This window comes from Ascaphus truei, chromosome 4 (genome assembly GCF_040206685.1).
Source record: "Ascaphus truei isolate aAscTru1 chromosome 4, aAscTru1.hap1, whole genome shotgun sequence".
Taxonomy (NCBI): Eukaryota; Metazoa; Chordata; class Amphibia; order Anura; family Ascaphidae; genus Ascaphus; species Ascaphus truei.
Window position 1 is genome coordinate 7,227,975 of NC_134486.1, and position 20,934 is coordinate 7,248,908.

General features: G+C 43.0%; 1 protein-coding gene across 1 annotated transcript in view; it reads left to right on the plus strand.

Annotated features, from left to right (window-relative positions):
* Positions 1-20,934, plus strand: part of LOC142491894 (uncharacterized) — a 29,383-nt gene continuing 8,449 nt past the window's right edge. Inside the window, exons 1-3 of the mRNA XM_075594711.1 lie at positions 1-76; positions 10,542-10,715; positions 14,044-14,187. Of these exons, the coding sequence (XP_075450826.1) occupies positions 1-76; positions 10,542-10,715; positions 14,044-14,187 (394 nt within the window). The remainder of the gene's footprint in view (positions 77-10,541; positions 10,716-14,043; positions 14,188-20,934) is intronic.

Consider the following 20,934-nt stretch of genomic DNA (forward strand, 5'->3'; position numbering starts at 1 on the left):
ATGTCTTCAGCCGCTGGCTCCCTCCTTCTGGGGCTCGTTCTGTGCTCGGTGGGCATCTGGGCAGGATATCCTAGGGGTGAGTAACATGGCAGGGAGATATTGGAGGTAGGTGAGACATTAGGGTGAGAGGTAAAGGGATAGAGAGAACTGGGGAAGTGAAACAGGACGAGAGGAATAGAGGGTAAATGAGAATAAAAAGAAAGAGGTATACTGTACATCCATACAGAGTGACTTAGATGGAGTCACAAAGACAGAGAGAAACGCAGAAGAGTTTAACTAAGCAGCACAATTGTTGATGTATATTTAACAACTGCAAACTCCCTCTCTCGAAAATGAGTTAATGATTTCACAATTTGTTTTAATAGACCAACAAAGAGTGAAAGAGGCAGACGAAACACTGTCTAAATATATATATCATGGATTTATAACTGGAGAGGAAACTGTTGAGCCGAGACTGGTATTACTTTTTCCCAACGTGTATGGAAATGACGGGCAAAGAAAGATTGGTGACTGCCGCTCCAAAATGACAATGAGTGGAAACTCACCAGCTTAGAAAGTTAAAATCCATTTATTAAGCAACATAAAAAACGGACAAAAATAGAACAAAACTCCTCCTCCAAGGATTTAATAAATGGAGTTTAACTTTCTAAGCTGGTGAGTTTCCACTCATTTTTCTTTGGAGCGGCAGTCACCGATCTTTCTTTGCTTGTTGTACTCATCCTGATGGACAGACACATCGGGGGACACAGGGTTGAGCCTGCATGTGAACTATCGAGCAGACTCACTGCAGCAGGAGGAGAGGAAGGGCGGCGTCTCATTGTGAGTAAGTGACTCCACACCTGAGCCTAAGGCTGCGGTCCCAGTGACTCCACACCTGAGCCTTTCGGAGACATGGGGTGAGGACACCAAAGCTTACACGGAGTTACACATTTCAGTTTGGATCAATCACTCTATTTTAATAAGTACCTTATTATTTTTGCTCAATTTCCTCATTATACACTCCTTATCAACGTCTCCCTTATCTCCCTCTACCCGACTCCATATTTCTATAACCGTTTATCAGCTCCGCTACTCACGATACATTTTCACTTTTATTATTATATTTTTCACTACTATCCATGAGCTGATATTCGTGTTTTCCTCCTTTGTGTGTGGAAATGTGCTGGGAGGGCAAGTCTAGGTGAGAAGAGTTGTAATGAAGAAGGAGGCAGTGACAGTGTTTCATAAGCAAAGTATAATTATAATTAAAAACAGTAAATAAAAGCTGTAGCTAAATGTGTGCCATTAGCAATTCAAGCTAATTAATTTGAAAAAGGTGCTCTGGACAAACGATGAAGGGATGATATAAATACAGACTTTGCCTAGAAATGGTTGTAAAACTGCAGAACGCTGTGTCACAGATGAATACTCTTCTATTTTTAGCAATTATCAAACAATTGCCAATTTGAATTCCGACACTCCCAGACCACAGGGGTTTGTACTGTATAAGGAATCAGAAGTTAGCCCAATATAATGTTTCTGAAGGATCAACAAAAATATAATCTAGGTAACTTTGTATCAGTGTACAAAGTTACTTTATAAATCAGGCAAAACTGGTACTCCTCAAGGCCTCGGGCATGGTCAGCGCTTAGGCGCTGACCCGTGCTGAGGCGCGCTGCTGCTCAGCAGTGAACCCCTGCAGCCGCAATGAGAGCGGCTTTAGCAGGGGCTCGCTTACGCTTCTGCAAGCGTGCGCAAGCGTAAGTCTTAGCAAAATTTTAAATTTAAGCGCTCAAGGGAGCGCAGGGCCGGTCACGTGAGCGGTTCGCCCAATGGGGGCGAACCAGCTCTGTGACGTCACAGCCCCCCCGACACGCCCCCGGACGGCGCGCGGACCAAGGCCAGAGAAAGCACCCGCTTTCCCTCAGCCTCCGCGTGCCTCAGCACGGCTGCAGTCCTATGGACGCAGCTTAAGGGACCTGCTCAGTGGGAAAATGTTACATTAACTCATCCCCATGCTGCATGATTAAAATAAGCTTAAACTTTCAGTTCTTATTGTATCTTCAGTACTAGAAGAGCCTGCACAACGTGTGGTGCTGAGGAGGCTGTAGGTTCGGTATCTGTCATCATCTGTCATCAGGTTTGAGCTTCCTGCCACAGGCAACATGGCTTCCTCAGGTCCCTGAGGTGGAGCATCCTCTTTTTTTGCCTCCTACCTCATACATCTGACTGGTAATTGGCTCACAAAGTGGCCGGGCTGATTTTAAGGCCAGTATTTACTTTTTAACTTAACTTTGTTAAAAAAAAAAGTTGCCTTATAAATCGGGCACAAGCGGTACTCCTCTAAGAGACCTGCTCAGTGGGAGAATTTACGCATGTGCGATGCTGCTAGCTGACTCCGCATGCGCGATCGGCACCTCCCGGCTGCTTGTGTGGATATGCGATTGGCATTTGCCAACTGCGCATGTGTGATCGGAATTTGCCGGTTGCTGGTAAGTATGCACATTAGTAACGGGGAAGTGCCGATCGCACATGTGCAGCAAGCGCTCTTCGTGCATGCGCAGTTAGTGCTCGCAAGGGGAATCATAAAACCGGGACAGAGCCTGAAATAGTCTGGACAGAGCCCCAAAAACCAGGACTGCCCCGGCTAAACCGGGACATCTGGTCATCCAAGGTAAATGCCTGTTTATGGGAGTATGTACTCGATAGGGAGTATTTAATAAATTTCTAGAGGACTGATGCTCTTCTCTGCATCAGAAATAGCAGAAAAAGGGCAGCAAACTGCCAAAAAAGCAAGAGGAGGCTCACAGGTACAATAAAAAGTTTATTCCATAAAGGGATCAAACATCACCCCCAGACAGCAGCAAAAAGCACCACACCAACGCGTTTCGGGCCGTGTGCCCTTTATCAAGGTGTATAATATGACATATGAACAGTCTGCATCTAAATACAGATCCTGTTCGCACCATTGAGTGACGTCATGGGCCACTAGCCAATCCACATCGAGCACCTTCACACGGTGGCTCTGATAGGGCAGTATGTGAGTGTCAAACAAAACAAGCTTTATCGAGACCAAGCCAGTATCTTAAAGCCTTCAAGGTGCAAGCAATATAATGCACCCTGCTCTAATTGGCTGAGCCTGGAGGCAACAAGGAAAGCTTAATAAAAGCTCACATAAACACTCCCATACAGTGTGAATCGTGACGTCAGTCACTCGGCTCAATACAAAAACAACCAAACCCACAGTGAATGAAAAGTGATACTAATATCATTAAAGATATATGTAATACTAATAAGAACATAATAATAATAAAGTAATAAACACATAACATAATAAACTCAAAAATCACCTTTGTGAACATATACAGACATAAATCAGAAGACATGTATCTCACTAAACCCAATATGAACAAACATTTATTCCTCCTAATCTATAAAAGATGATAACGTCTCTAATTCCGAACATGATAATATTAAACTAAAATAAACTTATATAATAAGAAAACTATAATTATCTTCAATTTTATTACTAGATAAAATACATTAACAACCAGACCTCCAATTATAACTATGATCTTTAGTTTTATAGCCATCAATTTCCAGATCGGGATATATGTTATTAAGAAACTAAATTTCATAACCCATATTTCTAAATGATATACAATGTTAACAAGTACTGTACATTATCACTAAAATAAATCTTCCAATCATACCTATTCAATATCTAATGAGCCGGATTAGTTGTGTTAGTCACAACTTGGAATCTATAAAGCACCATACAGATTTGATTTATACATAAGAGAAGACATTGTATTATCAATATTACAAAACTGTTATAGATATCCCAAGTTTATTAACCTGAGATATGAGACATGGTTAAGAATCTCCAAAGACTTCAATCTAGAGTACTTGACATCTATCTGAAAGATGTGAACTTAAACTTTTCAGAAATTGATATGTATACGAGATGACAAGAATGTGACCTGAATCATGACGATATGGTAATTAGAGTGGAGCAGAGAGAGGGCTACTGGATTGAAGGAAGTGTCCAAGGTTCCAATCCGTGTTGAGACCTAAGGGGACCAAAGTTCTCAACATAAAGATCCAGTAGGCCTCCTCTGACCCAATCTCCTGATGCAAATCCCTCTCCTGACATGGGTCGGGATATACTCAATTCCGCAAACTTTTAGATATTTACTATCCCCCCTAGGGAAGTGGGTACAGTGTTATGGGACCGGGTGGATAATGTCCTTATTTTTAATAAGTCTAACGTGTTCCATTACACGTACCTTAAGGTTTCTCGTGGTCCTTCCCACTTACTGTTTCCCACAGCCGCAAGAAAGGAGGAGGATAACATATGTGGAATTACAGTTCATGAAATTCCGTACAAAGAATGTTTCTTTCGAAACTGTACTTTCAAAAGTTTTAGACGGTAAAATCAGATTACATATTTCACATGAACCACAGCTATATGACCCTCTAGTAAGTTGCTTGAATTTGCTTGAATCAGATACAAATAAACTTGGTGATAAAGAATTTGAGATGGTTTTAGCCTTTCTATATACGATTTTGGGGTTTGATGGTAAATCTTGCCCCAAAATAGGGTCCAGGCGTAAGATATCCCAGTGTTTTTCTAGGATCCGTCTAATATCATGTGCCTGTGGGCTGGATGTTGTAATAAAGAGTGAACTCTCAAATTTTGAGATCTTCTTAGTTTTTTTTCAGAGTAATTGGTTCCTATCCATTGCTTCCACCTCCCCGCGTGCTTGAATTAAATCCAAAGACCTATAGCCCCTTGCAATAAACCTCTTATGTAAATCGTCATCCTGGGAGCAATTACGTTTAACCCTCATAAACTGCCCCTTTGGTATTCATTTAATGAGGGTCCTGGGGCGGCAGCTATCCGCTCTTAGATAAGTGTTACGTGAGTTCTCTTTACGGAAAATATCCGTATGTATGTTCAAAGAGAGATCACATATAGTAATAAATCCAAATATTTGAAATGTTTATAATCATAAGTGAAAGTGAATTTAAGACCATAATCATTGGTATTAAGTGATTCTATAAATGATAAAAGTGTTGTGATATCACCCTCCCAAATAAAAATGAGGTCATCAATTAAACGTCGATAAAAAATAATATGATCCCTAAAAGTGTTCCTATCTCCAAACACGTGGAACGACTCCTACCATCCCATGAACAGATTGGCATAGGATGGGGCAAAGCTGGTACCCATAGCCATTCTACGTGTCTGGAGATAGTAAACACCATCAAACAAAAAATAATTGTGTGTTAGTAAGAGGTGAATAGTCTAAAATGAAAATAACTTGTGAAGGTGATAAATCAGAAAGCTCCAAAAAGTGTTGTGATGCTGCCATCCCCAGGTGGAGCTCAATTATAGTATAAAGTGGTGTGACATCCATAGACAACCAGACAACATTTGGTTTCCAAGAAATGTCCTTAATTTGGTTAATTAAATCTGCACTGTCCAAAACATTGGAGGGCAGAGATCTCGCTAAGGGCTGTAGGTAATGGTCCACGTAACGTGACAGACCATCTCCCAAAGATCCAATACTAGAGACAATAGAATACAAGAAAAGATGGACATCATAAGAACATTATTCTAAGGCTGTATTACACCCCCTTTTTTACTTCACCATCTAACTCTAACATCCTATACACGTCTTATAGAGATAGCGCCCGGGTACTTTTTCGAATAAACTAGAGACAATAGACCTCCCTGGAGGGGAGACCAACGTCTTATGGATTTTTGGGAGTTGGTGGAACGTGGCCGTGGTTGGGAATGGATGAAAAAGGAAATCCACCTCATTGGCATCTAAAACACCCAGGTTATTGCCCTCCTCAGGGAGTTCTCTCTAGTCAGACATAAATTAAAGGGTGGGGTCAGAAGGAAGTACAGCATAGGAGAGACTATCCCAAAGTTGGCGTAAAGCCTCCTTGTGGTAGTCGCTCCTATGCTGCACCACCACCGCCCCACCCGTACCTGCATTTTTTGATTACCAACTGTTTATTGTTTTTAAGATTTTTGAAGGCTTTGGTTTCTCCCACAGTTAGATTTTTGTTTAGGGTTTTTTTAGGTATAGCAGAGAATGTGTATCCTGTAGCGAGAATTGATATATCTCTTTGTACCATTTTTTCAAAAGTAGTTATCGCATTCCCCTTAACAAAAGTGGGATCAAATTTAGACTTCCTCTGGAAGCCAGAGGCCTTTCTACCAAGAACATTTTTAGGATCTGTTTGTAAACTCTGCTCTTTCAGTAATTCATCTAAATCCTGTATGTAACAGGAATCCCTGAATGAGAGGCGGTTCTTAACTGTATCAGCATTACATACATTAGCTGAACAGTGAGTTACCCTTGTGGGTTCATGCTATTATTTAAATCAGTTTATGGGACAATCTATGTACTACACATATGTGGCAGTGGGCACAAGGTACTAGTTCCTGTTCCCTGCAAGGGACACTGTATTAATGATTAGTCACAGTGCAGAGGTCCAGGCGGATACATATGTTTCTATGGGACTGATCTGTTTTTGGCGCGCCGGCCACTCACACTCTGCCGCAGAAATACCTGATCTACCTGTTCAATATCTTTATCAAAGAACTGGGGAGAAGCCAAGTTCCTAGATGTAATGTTATGTGCAAGGTGGGACATTACAGCATGTGCAGCACAGGTCGTTCTAGGAGTGACATTTAGTTTCTGTAATAATACCTCTAACACAATACACCATTGTGCATCTATCGTGTGCCAAAGATCATTATGACATTAAAGTCTGCACTAATTACCCAACCATGATAGGTTTTCCTGCCCCTGGCTGTAAACATGTTGGCATATTATATCCAGAAGAGTTCTTAACCCCTTTTTCACTAAACAGAATAAGTCACTGGCGATATCTGCTCATTACCGTATTACAGGAAAGGGGTTTCTTCATTGGTTACACACTGGAATGAATGACCCTTAATCATAGCAAATTACTAACACTTAGCATTAGATACTCCATAGTTACATATGTGTTTCCTTTTGCAGAGTTAGCTGCACCATACAGCAATGAGCGGGATTTGGAATGCCACTGAATGGATGTATTGCCACATGCACGTGCACTTCGGAGCAGCCAATACAGGGGGCATAGCTCTGTGCCAAATGTGAGACTGTGTTTCATTGGAGTCCCAGAGTGTTGCTCTAAAGAGGTAGCGCATTATTGAGGGAAATTGACAATCTTGAATCTTGAGTTTGTTGCTCAGACAGACCCTGATTTTGGCTAGCGGTGAGGCATGTGAGGCGTGTGAGGAGTGGGGAGCTATGATAGAGGACCAGGGCAGTATCTGGGTAACAGTTAGCAGAGGAAGCACGAGAAAGAGGAAAAGTAAGAGGAGGGCCAGGTCTGACCTATCCCAATAGATTGGACAGACTGAGTAAAGACATTGAGGGAGTCAGAGCAGGAATGGCACAGCTCTAACAGCCAGGGAACTACTTCCTCCTGCACAGAAAGGACACAGGATACTCAGAGACATAGAGACGTTGTGGATGTAGGGGACTCAATCATTGGGAATGTATTAATGTATCAATCATTTTACCAGGAAACAATACATTGAGAGGTACCTCTCATTTTCAAGTATTTCCTGCCTACTGGGTACAAAATAATAAGTTGGCAATATTGCAAGTTACAATTACAAATATGTTTTTAAAGTTGGAAAAGGCCAAAGTCTTGGAAGAACTTAGAAAAGGGACCAGTTTTGAGGGACTGTAAGGGAGTGAAGAGGTTAACTCCCTTCCAGACAGCATGGGTGTCTGATTTCATGCAGGTGTGGACAATGAACTCCTGATTAAGCAGGCATAACAGACAGGAAGCTGTCAGAGACAGAGAGACTGCTTTCCTCCAGAGAGAGAGAGGAAGTGAAAGTTCTCCCAGCCAGGAGAGTCTGGCTGTTATGGACCCTAGGACTGAAGGAAGCAGGCCTGTGGGGTCCAGCTGGGAATCACACCCAGGATAAAGATTGCTCCACAGAACCAGCATTCCTGAAGGAGTGAAGGAATCCCTGCAATTCAGATAAGAGACCTTCTTATTATACTTTGTATGTGGAGCATATGTTTTGGGCTAGGGACCAGGTTAGTTGGCCAGTGCTGTTAGAAAGGGCCACAACAAAGTCTAGTTAGTTTCCCTAACAGGAATAGGATTTGATTTCATTATTTTGTGTTTTGCCTTAAAGGGGCAGTAGCCCCAATGTGTTGATTTCTGTTTGGTGGCAAATAAACCCACTATTGTTAAGCGAAATCCTCTGGCTGTGCGTCTATCTGCCCTCACCTACAGGCCGCTTCGTCACAGAGACTCTAATTGCTCCAGAAGTGGGGTCTAAAAGATGGAAGAGCAACCAGGTTATTCATTAATTTAACCTTCGGGAATGTAAGAAGGTTTCTGGAGGCGGATTTAAGGAGATAAGTGCTGTGTACAGTAGGAGTATGAAGCCTGCTCAGATCATTGAGAAATGTGCCCAGAAAGCATTTGAAGATAAGACAGGAAAGATGTACGTTGTGTCTGGACTCAAAGGAGAACCAACCTAGTCTAATTAACATATCACAATGGTGTGCGTTGCAGTTACATATTAAAATAAAATGGCATATTGAATCAATTTGCTGAAGTGAATTTGGGGTGCTGTACCATACAATATATTCCTATATTATATCATTTGCATATGCTGTGCAACGCACTTTTTATTTATTTTATCTATAAAATATTTTATCAGGAAGAAATATAATCTCGTTTTTAATTATGTCCTGGGCACAAAATAATGCTGACAACATTAGAAGTTACAGTTACAAGTTTTCTGACCAATGGACTAAGACAGGACATGTTTATATGAAGTACACCCAGTGTGAAATAGATTTTGGAAGTCAGTTTGTCAATATGCAAACCAAATGTTAGATGGGAGCCTAGCCAAATACGGAAATGTTTAAAGCTAGTAACTGAGGACATTTTTGTTCCAGGTTTTTATCAGTACCGCTGTCAAAGAACGTTTTAGAAATGTATCTTTAGTTCCAAGAACTATAGCTATTGTTCTTTCAGTGTTAAAAAGCAGTTTGAGAAAGGGTCCTAATCAAAAACACCTACATTAGTGCTAAGTATCTACATGAAATTCATAGCTATATCAATGCTGAAAGTGGGGGCAGTCAAAGATCTGCTACAAAGCACAGAGCGCATCCAACCCACTAGATGAGACTTAGCAATAGTGCTCAATGTCAGACAGTATCTATAAAGGCTAATATAATATTATCTTGCATTAAACATCGTTTAGATGAATTGACAGGAAGACAGCATAATTATGTCAAACATCTCCTGTTCTTCGAGACTTGTAGCTACATCTGCTCTAATGAACTCTCTCTGCTGGCTTCCTATTAATTTCTATATAAATTACCAAATTCTCCTCCATTCACCGCAATCACTGGAAGGCAGATGTAGATGGAGCCGATGTAAGCCACTAGACGTGAGCCTCTGGTGATGAAGGTAACCTCTGGGGATTCCCTCAGCACTGTCCATCACTCCATGTGCTCACGTGGGCTGGCGTCCTCGCTGCTAGCGCATATTTAGGAAGTGACACATCCAAAAGTGTGTCACTATGTGTGGTGGGAGCGGGGAAGGTTGAGCGGGAGCTCAAACTTAATGTAACTGGCAGCAAAGTTTCTTCCTGTTCAGCTAAGGAGAATCAGAGACTAATCCAACGCGTTTCACCATACACTATGGCTTCATCAGGTTTATTGCACAGAACAGTAAACACTATCAGCGTTGTTCTTTAATAACAAATGTAGTACACGTTCCCAGTAGCTGTACCAGGCCATGAAACATATGGAATAGTTGTAGGTTCTCATGCATTTTAAGAGACCAACATGAGTTTTTGAAATCTCAGATATGTCTTCAGTACACTTGAAGAGGAGACCTGTGACATTGGGAAAGCTCTTTGTAATATACTTTAATCCATGAGGAACGCTCATGTTGGTCCCTTACAAGGTACAATACAGCAAGAAGCCCCATTACACATCCAATATGACAAATTATTTAGTACATTACTATATGTTTTTTTGTATATTTTTTCTTCTCATAAGTATATGAGTAATTTATTTCCATCCTTTGGTCAAAACCTTTAGAGTCTCAACCATGTCAAGGTACCTACTCTGTCAGCAGGTACGTACTGTAGCCTACCAATGTCATACTGCGTCTTCTGTATTCCTTCCACTGGAAAAAGAAAATAAGTAACTACACAATAATATAATAAATAGACTTAAAAGGTATCGCAACCTATAATAAAGTTTTTTTGTGTTAAAAACATGTTAATGTAAATATTTCCCCCTCTGCTATTCCTCTACATGTATCCCTAATATGTATTCTGATATTTAAAGAGCTTTGTGACAATGTTAAGAAAACATTAGTTTCCCCCTGTGATAAAGCAAGAACCAGAACATTGTTTTTTCTCTAGAAATTCATGTCCGGGTCACTTTTCTGTTTTATAAATCGCTCATAATCCCAACTGAATTTCTTATTTGTCATTTCAGGACGTGTGCTTCTGCAACTTAAAGAAAAGCCTGGCACGTGTCCCCGAGATGTGTATGAGCCCAGATGTGAACTGGTGAAAATACCTTCAGAATGTGAGAGGGACGGGGACTGCAAGGGGACAAGAAAGTGCTGTTACTCCGGCTGCAGGTCACGCTGTCTTCTGCCACTGGAAGGTACAGTATGGAGGGGCTGCTGAGAAAGAGAGGTAGAGACACACAGAGACAGAGAGAGACAAAGAAAGAAAGAGAGAGAAATAAAATATAGAGAGAGAAAGAAAAAGAGAGGAGGAGAGAAAAATAAAAGGAGAGGCAGACAGAGAGAGGAAGAGACAGCGGGAGAGAAGAGAGAGAAAGAAACAGAGAGAGAGAGAGAGAGAGAGAGAGAGAGAGAGAGACGGAGACGTGATACCTGAACGGTACCAGGTATGTTCTCAGGTATTTATGTTTCACCCCGTGGAGTTTGGGTTTCCTGACTCTACTTCTTTCATTTTTCTCTCTCCAGCACAAGTCATACTGTATCTCGCCTGCAAACTCGCAGCTTAATGAGTAGCCAGTTATTATGACATTCCGGGAGTTTGTCTTTACATTTACATGAAATTCCAATTTTTCACTACACATTATTATACAACATTTACACATAATTATTCAGGGTTCACATCCCGGGCAACGCCGGGTCTCTCAGTTAGTATATATACTAGCACTAGGACTAGCACAGATAACATTCCAAGAGACACTGTTTTTAAGTATACCTTTTGCTTGCTTCATTCATTGTAACATCGCCAGAAGAAGAGATCAGTGTATCTCGAAAGCTCGCACAAATAAAAGCATTTTGTTAGCCACAGAACGGTATCATCTATTTATTTTTTGATTATTGAAGCTCGGCTAACACGGTAATGATACCTCTACATGTATATATAGATATGTATATGTATGTGTAATGAGCACACGGTAAGGAAAAGCAACCTAATTCCGGCACTCTATACATCACCTGGATGATTAGTGAATTAATTAAAACTTTTTCTTTATTGATATCTAATTAAAATAATGGTGGTTAAAAATAATGATTAAACACAAACTGATCCTGTGGTAAACACACTAGTTGTGTGTCCAGGATACAAATGGATAAAGTAAAGATACTTGTGGGATCAGTCACCAGCCACTCCGTGGATCAAATAATTCACAAGGTAGCACCGTGGAATGAATTGTCCACTGTCCTTAAATAAGGACAAGTAACCAGGGTTATCAGTAGACTGCTGATAGTGTGTTCATCTGGGGACCATCATTTTAATATGCTGGATAACTGGCCCTGATCACCGATCTGCCAGAAGATGCTGGTAGACCAGAACTATGTAATAATCTGTATCAATATAGGTAGCCAGAGCTTAATGGTAACCTGCTGTGGGTACGTAAGGGATAACCCCTTATAGTGCGTCCTGTTACCCTATAGATAAGCAGTGTAGGTAAGTGTAACACAGTTTCCCCCCACCCCCAATCGCAGATAGGGTGCATGTGAGGGGAACCTATATGTATGTTACCAGGTGTGTTGCTTTACTTGTTAGGCTCACAGGAGGCCTGAGCCTCTGCCAGTGAGAGCCTGGGGTGAATCCTCTGGAATGATCTTACAATATACAGTGCCTCCACCTGTGCAGTATTCTAGGAGTGTAGAATGATCCCTGACACAGGACCCACATATATAAACCACATACACCACAGGTATATATAAACAGTTTGCTATAAGGGCAAATAAACACAATACAACATACATCGATAATGACAATGTCCCTCTATATAAAACTCCACCCAACGCGTTTCACGGATGCCTCCGCTTTGTCAGGGGTATGCTGTATGGTAGTTAGATCTGTCCTGTCTCTTAAATAGTCCCGTCAATTGATTAGGGGAAGAAAACCATGTAATACAATTGATAATTCATTTATACCTAACCTAAAAATCTGCTCATCCTAAACCTCTGACTGCTCATTGAAAAACATAAATAAAAACAGGAAAAAAAGAGCAAAATAAATCATTTGTGTATTACAGTATAACTTGATCATAATATAAACTTGTTAGTGAATTATCAATATGCTGATTCTTCCAGGAAAGCATGTGTATGCTGAAGTTAACGTTCAATCCCAAAGGGGCCAGCGTTGTAAGTTTGTATATCCCAAAAAGTTCTCTTTTGGCCAGCTGATTAGTTCTGTCACCACCTCTCCAATTATAAACAAGAGCTTCTATTGCCAGGCACTTTTTCCCCGGGGTTTTTTATTTTGCTGTTGTTGGAAATGATATGATACGTTATGGGTCACTAGGCCCTTTTTTATGTTGTGCACATGTTCGTATAGTAACCAGAGGGCTTAGCCGTTATTGTGACGCCTGGTAACCCCCTCCCAGCATAGTTAATTTAAACATTTCACTCGTAATAAGAGTGATGGTATCAACTTATCTTCTATGTTTAACACGGAGGAATCGATTATTACTTACTACGTAACTAATTACACGCTGACAGCACCACATATATAACCTATATACTCTCTAAGCTTGGCGCTAGAGACAGAAGGGGGCGCTACCTTATACAGTATATATTTCACATTACAGGTTGTCATAGCAACAATACATTTTAAGAAGTGTCCCTTGCGACCTAATCAAGTTCACCCAGATGAAGCGCGGCGTCACACGTAAAACGTACGTCGGTACTCGCTACTGGAAGCACACATTAGCGGCCAGCTCCGGGGGATCATAGTAGCAGGGACTTGATAGAGTCGGCCGCTCGATCACACAAACGGCGTCTCCTGTCCCTTGCAGCTTCTGCCAACTAATGTGTGTTCAGCAAGAGGCAGAGTGAGATATTTAGCCTTATTTATAGAGACACTGCTATATTAGGGATGATCTTTTACCCACTTTTCTCCTCTCTCTCTATATATATATTCCTCATTTTCTGAAACTATGTATGCTAGGGATTAGGAGACAGCCTAGCTTAGAATATAGGAAGCTTATTATCAAACTAGCTGCTCTCGATCCTTTCCATACGGACACTGCTCTCAGCCAGAGTACTTTCAGTAATTGGTCTGCCGCCTCGCACACATTTATTTCTTGCTGCAGACAACCTGCTAACCTGCTCCCTGTGGCTTTCCCTCCTTTTTATACAAATACAGAGGTAGTCCATACATAAGACACCATGCTATTACTGTATGTCTGGCAAAGGGAAGGCAAAGTCTTCCTGACTATAGGAAATTGCAAACAGATTAGAAAAATTCAATATTTTCTTAAATGTAACTACTGTATCTGTCAGCACCATTATCCAGTATAGCAAGATGGACATTTTTAACACATTGATTAATTTCATACTGTAAAGTACTCTTTTAAATGGTTGTGGGGGAAAATATGGAAAAGTGAACATAAATAAAACAATATTAATGGATCTTAAAACAAATGTTCTCAGGCTCTGCACGGGCTGAGCTGTTCTCATTGGCTCCTTCTCTAACGTCACTGTGTCCTCTCCCGGCAGATAAGACGGGTTCCTGCCCATACTTTGATTCCTCGTCCTGTATGTATTCCCGTCCTGATGAGTGCGACAGTGATGACCAATGTCCCGGATCAGACAGGTGCTGCTGCTTCGACTGCGGACTCCAGTGCGTCCCCACTGAGCGAGGTAAGGGACCATTATCATTTCCGCACTTCTGAAACATTCCGTGTCCCAACATGCGACGTGCTCCTGTGATGCTCCTGTCGTTTATTAACATGTTGTATGAATCACATCCAGGTTCCTAGTAGATACAGTGTTCCTACGAAGCGCTTGATGTTCTTAATGTGAATGATTTAACATTTATGGAATTATGGGATTTGTATCACACATTGTGCAATGTTGTCACCGGTGACATCATTTCTTTTAATGGAGACAAGAGAAATGTTACATTGAAACTGATATGAGTTGTATTGCGTGTTAATGCTCGTGAGTTTAGAATAACGCATGTTGCACCTGTAGTGACTCAATTCATAGCATGAAAATAATGAAAGGTCTGGTTTTTTTTAATGGTTAGTGTCCTGTTCCTGGGAATGACAAATATGGCAACTTGTCAGTTACGTGCCAATCAATAATAATTTCACTATCTTTGTGAAGTATTGACCATAAATGACAAATTACCTGTCGTCAACTACAATGTTTTATTATCATCTGATTTCCTGAATCGGGGAGTTTCCTCTTGAAATGTGTACAAATGGCGTATGGTATCTTCACGCTTGTTGGTCCGAATAATCAGCTGCCTGAAAAAAAAGAAATATATGATCAATTTAAAAATATATATATAATATGGCAAAAACTGTTCTGATAAATAAGTAAACCTATAGAAAAATGTATACTGCACACGTGATAAAAAACAATTAAAAAAATAAATAAAATCGATAAAATGTACATTATTCAATGACGCCTAGCACATTATTCTAAAAAACATATATCCTACAACCACGTTTCCCACATGTAACTCGCTGATTGGAGATTTTTGCCGTCCTACAGCTACAGTATGTACCTTCAGGTACCACTACGTGATCGATAAGCGTCTCCCCGGAAATGTTCACCCCTATTACGGCAATGAATGGAAAGGGCACGTCCGAAATAAGTTGACATTTTCAAGACTATTTTGTATTCAATAAATTGGGGCGGGGGGTTACCAGAACTTACTTTGCCATATTCCTTTGGGGAAACATTGTGACAGTGATGGGGTAACCAGGCTCTCATTAAAGGTTTCAGCCCATTTAGTTACCTCTGATCCATGTATAAGGGTTCCAGAGTGTTAGCGCCTGAGCCCAGTAGCAGTCTATGCATGTAATCTAATTTTGCTTCTTTCTGTAATTTCTTTGTTTTTCCCTTTCCGGGTTTGCGGAGGAACCATTGACAGAATGTGCCTAGTAGGTCAGGGTCTGGAGTTGTCGGTTCCCCATAAAATGTACCCGAGAATCATGCCTGATTCTCGGGTACACGTAGGCACATTGTCCTGGCAATACCTCCCCTTGAAAGCTCAAGTTCGACTCACCACTAAGGTACGCTGTTTGTGCAAACTCAGAAAGGTGTATGGGGCACAGGGATGAATAAGTGTTCCTGTAGCTGAGGTAATCCCAAGGTTATGAGGGGTACCCCAGCTAGTGCCCAGGGAGCACAGAACCTATACTGGGTTTGTGGGTTCTCCAACCATATATAAGATTGTGAGGGGACTCTCACAGTCAGGTTAAGTCTCAGAACACAGAACACAGGGAATAAGGCTGATAGAAATAAGAACATCTTTCTATTCTATTTCCCATACCCAGAGACTTAGGAAATGTATTAAAAGTATATTTTATTAATACTGTATTATGTACTGTTGTGTACTGATTGAGCTAGGACTTTCAGAACCGATGCCCAGCAGGTTGCCAGGGCTAACCCACAGGTGCCAGCAAGTCTGCTGGACATCGGAGTTCAAAGTAGCAAGAGATGCCAAAGGTGTTAAAGCCATTTGGGTGGCATGGAAGGGCTCAAGTACCCAGGTCCGGGGAAAAATGGCAGTCATCCTGGCTGCCATCTGTTCTGCCAGACTTAGTGGAGCCTGACCCAGTGGGTGGCATTGAGAAAGCCAAGGACGGACGTGGCAAACGTGCGCATGTCCCTTGGTCACTTCAGATTCTCCGCTAGACCCTGCTTTCATACCGGCATGGCTCGGATTGTCTACTGGGAAAGTTCCCATGCTCTGGTTGGCTGCTGAGTTTCATGAATGGAGCTCAGTTTACTACAAAAAAACCCTGAGCCAATCAAATTTGAGATTTCTAGAGGTATAAGTGCGGGCGGGATTTTCAAACTTGCTCTTGCGCGACTAACAGAGCAATCGGCTTTGATTTCAAGTCAGGAAAGTCCGCCCGCCAGAGTCTAAGTCCCGACTTTTTGTGGTCAAGTTCTCAAAATCGAACGCAGCGGACGTTGCTGAGATTTCAAGCCGATTTCGGTTCCAGAGAATCTGAGGCAGCTCACGGTCAAAAGTTTACAAGTTCTCAGAAGAGAAGGGAGCGGTGGCGTGTGCAACTTCATGAAGATTTCGGTACCAGGAGATTCCAGGCTAGGTCCCTGTCAGGGGTCAAACTCAAATGAGTTCCCTACAACTAGAATAGTCTAGTTTTTTACCCCCAGTCCCAAGTAAATGTGTCTTTTCGTCTGTATATTGTGTGTCAGTTTGTGTAAGCGATTTGTGCGAATAAACTACAATTTATTTCATTCACTTGTTTTGCTCAATTGTTGATCCCGGTTGAGAAGGTGTACAATAAACCTGGTCTCCCGTGACAAACATACAGTACTGTAGCTACAGAACAGAAAGCTCTGAATCAGTTTCCTGAATATTGACGTCACCGTGGAGAGTTGCTTATCGACTATATGGTTGTTCCTGAAAGAGAGCACCATACTATAGATCTCCACCAGTGGCTTACAAAATTCTGGGAGTATAATATGAGAATATACCACTGCTCCATTCTCTTCCGAGAGCACTTAAAGTCTTGACCGGGAGATAGTACCAAACATCCAAGAACTAAAATCGGCTTGCAATCACAACCGCGACCGCTACGTTCCTTTCTGATAACTTGGTCCCTAAAAGCTGGACTTAGAATATTTTTCGGGTAAAAGTTTCTGAAGCTGGTGCCCTGCTATTCGAACAAGAGCACTTTTTTGTCTCTTCAAAGTTCTCGCCGATGTTCTGGCACCGAGAATCTCTCGACGCCATTGGCTCATGCAGTCATAGTATTTTGGAGTTCATTCACAAAATATTAGAGCTAATCACAGGGTGTGAATTTTCCTTTCAGCCAATCAGAGCAAAGCCGGTCCTGTGAAGCCGGGTAGCGGGATTTCTGAGTCTGCCAAGGAACATGCTCAAGTTTGCAACCTCGTCCCTGGCTTATTCAGATGCGACCCGCTGGGTCAGTGTAACGCTGTGCTCACCACAAAAAAGGCAGGACCCCGGGACTGAGGTGGGAATGGTTATAAATGCCACCCGCAGCCACGGGGGCACGTCTGGAGTGTAAATTGGTCAAGGTAGCCAGGTCGGGGTTGGAGAGGTAAGAGTCGTCGTTATACTTGCCAAGGTCAGGGTAGGAGAGGTCCGGATTGTTGAAGGTACTATTAGCCATAGTTGGGGTTGGAGAATGGAGAGTAGTCGTTGTCCAAGTGCCAAGATCTGGGTTGGAGAGATGCGGAGGGTCAGGGGTAGCCGGGGTCAGTATTCCAGAGGTGCAGAGTCCAAGATCAAAGCCGGGTCAGTACACAGAGCAAGGTTCAGCAAGGCAAGACTGGAGGCAAATAACAGGAAAGCACAATGGAACATGAAGCTATGCTCAGCCAAAGTGCCAGTGGCACAGCTGAACATATATAGGCAGGACTGTCCAATTCTATGGAGAGGCGGAGCGGAGGTGCGGCCTCGGCGGAAGCAGTAATTGGGCTAGGTGCAGGAGACAGGTGAATATGCTGGAGCTGATTATCTCTGTTGCCACGGAGCTTTGGCGCATTGCAAATGCGTCACATGCGTGCGCCACGCGCCTCTGATGTGCGGTGCAATCCGGAGGCGGGGCCTTCCCCCGCAGTACCTGGTGCCGTCACCTGTGCGCGCATGCATGCATGCTGTGCGGCCTGTGGATGATGTTGTCTTGGAAGGAGCCCCGTGCGTGAACGGAGGTAGGGTGGGAGCATGCCGAAGGCGGCGTGACTCCTGAATCCTTACAGTACCCCCCCCCCTTCAGGAGCCATGTCCAGGCAACTCCAGAATGACTTGAGGGGATACTTCTGATGGAACCGCCTTAGGAGATTGGGAGCATGAATTTGGTGGTGGGGAATCCAGGACCCTTCTTCTGGTCCAAACCCTTTCCAGTGGACCAAATATTGGACTGCTCCTCTAGAGATTCTTGAGTCCACGATAGTCTGTATCTCGTACTCCTGTTGACCCTGTACGAGTAGAGGAGCTGGCGGTGCAGAAGAAGAATGCAGAAAGCGGGGACTTCGGAAGATGGGCTTCAGTAGGGATACATGGAAGATGGACAGTATCCTCATTAAGGGAGGGATATGTAGGCGATATGCCACAGGGTTAATCTTCTCTACAATTGGGTAAGGACCCAGAAATTTCGGTGCCAGCTTGAGAGTAGGTATCTTGAGTCAAATGTTCTTGGAGGATAACCATACCCTGTCTCCTGGTTTCAATTCTAGAATTTCGCGACTGTGGCGGTCTGCCTGGAACTTTTGTCTAGAAGTTGCTTTCCTCATATTCTCTTGGATCTTCTTCCAAGAGTTTTGTAAGAACTGGATCCTGTGGTCTGCCGCTTATACCCCAGAAGAAGAGGAGGCGATGAAAAATGGTGAATCCCACGTGGATTCATTCCATAGGGAATTATGAGCAAATTTGTCCCAGGGAAGAAGATCAGTTCAGTCATCTTGAGTGTCTGAAACAAAACAGTGCAAGTACTGCTCCAAGGTTTGATTGGTTCTCTCCGTCTGGCCATTGGTTTGGGGAATATATCCAAAGTGCCAGTGGCACAGCTGCGCATATATAGGCAGGACTGTCCAATCCTATGGAGAGGCGGAGTGGAGGCGCTGCCTCAGCGGAAGCAGTGATTGGGCTAGGGGCAGGAGACAGATGAATGCGCCGGAGCTGATTAGCTCTGTTGCCACGGAGCTTGGGCGCATTGCACACGCGTCACCTGCGTGCACCACGTGCCGCTGATGCGCAGCGCAATCCGGAGGCGGGGCCTTCCCCCGCAGTCAGGCTCCTGCGTGTCTGGTGGGGCAAATAGTAGCTCGGACGACTTCCATTCATCCCAAGATGTGGGTACTCGAGCCTTTCCCTGCTAACCAAATGGTCTTCACACCTCCAGAATCCTCTGCTGGCTTTCATCTCCAATGTCCTACAGACTTACTGGCACCAGTGTGGTAACATTGGTTCTGAAAGCCCAAGCTCATTACCGTGCACAACAGTACATCTCATATTAAAACACAATGTTAATAAAATATACTTGACTGTGTCCTAAGTCTCTGGGTAGGGGAATAGAATAAAAAGCTCCACTTTATTTTCTATTAGCCTTTATCCACCTTGCGCTGTTTCAGGCACTTGCACTGGATTCTAAGAATATCCTGTCACGGGAGACCAGGTATTTACACCTTTATACCAGGATGATATCACTGAGCAAAACCAGATTTAAAAAAAATTGTCATTTATTCCATTGACACAGACGAACACACAGTGGATTACAAAATACAAAAGAAAACACACTTACTGGGTTTCTGGGCTACAAAACTAGCCTTTCCTAGAGGAATTGGTACATAAAACAAAGTCTTTAGGTTTACCGGGACTTAGCCCGAAATGTCCTGGAACTCAGATCGGCATGAAGTTCCAGACGCCAGCGCTCTCTTTCTTCTGGAGGTGCTGAAATCCCTTCACCGGGATCTACAGATGCAGCGGCCGTTATTCAAAACAAACACGGCACCGATTTCGTGTGCGCTGCTGTATTCCACGCGGCGTTAACGCTGCCTATCATGCCAGGCACCCGCGCTTATCGCGGTTGCTTTGTTTGAATTTCATGGATTGTGTGCAATTAAATGCAATGAAATGAATGAATTGCAATGTGTACAGTGCTGTGCTCCTGTGCTACTGTGTCACTTTCAGGTGCTTAAAAACCACAACACTAAAATGCCATTTTATGCACTCGCCGCACACACGTCTTAAGGGGCGGGTAGGTTGTCAGGCATCCCGTGTCATGACATCGGTATGCCGAGGTATACACCGCGCAAAGTGTTTGAATTACGTCCGCTGCAGCTGCAGTTCCAAACATCCTGGAACAATTCTCGGCTTGCAATCCCAGTCTTGACCACTACGTTCACTCCTGAGAACTTGGTCCCGATAAGTGGGACTTAGAACATTTCTCGACCTGAAATTTCCGAAGCCGGCTCGCTGATATTTCTCCAAGAGCATCTTTTGACACATTTGAATTTGCCGCTGCTGTTCTGGCGCTTAGAATCTCTAGACCGGATTGGCTGAGGGTTTCTTATAGTATTTCATAGTTCATTCATGAAATACTACAGCCAATCCGAGCGTGGGAATATTCTGACCAGCCTATCAGAGCACTGCCAGTCTACTCAAGCCGGGCAAGCATGGATTCAGATTCTGACAAGGGCATGCGCCAACCTGGCACCTCTGCCACTTGTCATGCAGAAGCCACCCGCTGAGTTAGGCTACTCAAAGTCTGGGTTGGGGCAAATGGTTGTCCGATGACTTCCATTCATCCCAGGATGTGAGTACTTGAGCCTAACTCCGGTAACCAAATGGCTTTCACACCTGGCAACCTCTGAGGCTTTCATGTCCGGGACCCGAGCAGTCTCCGTGGCACCAAGCTTGGTAGCTAAATGGTC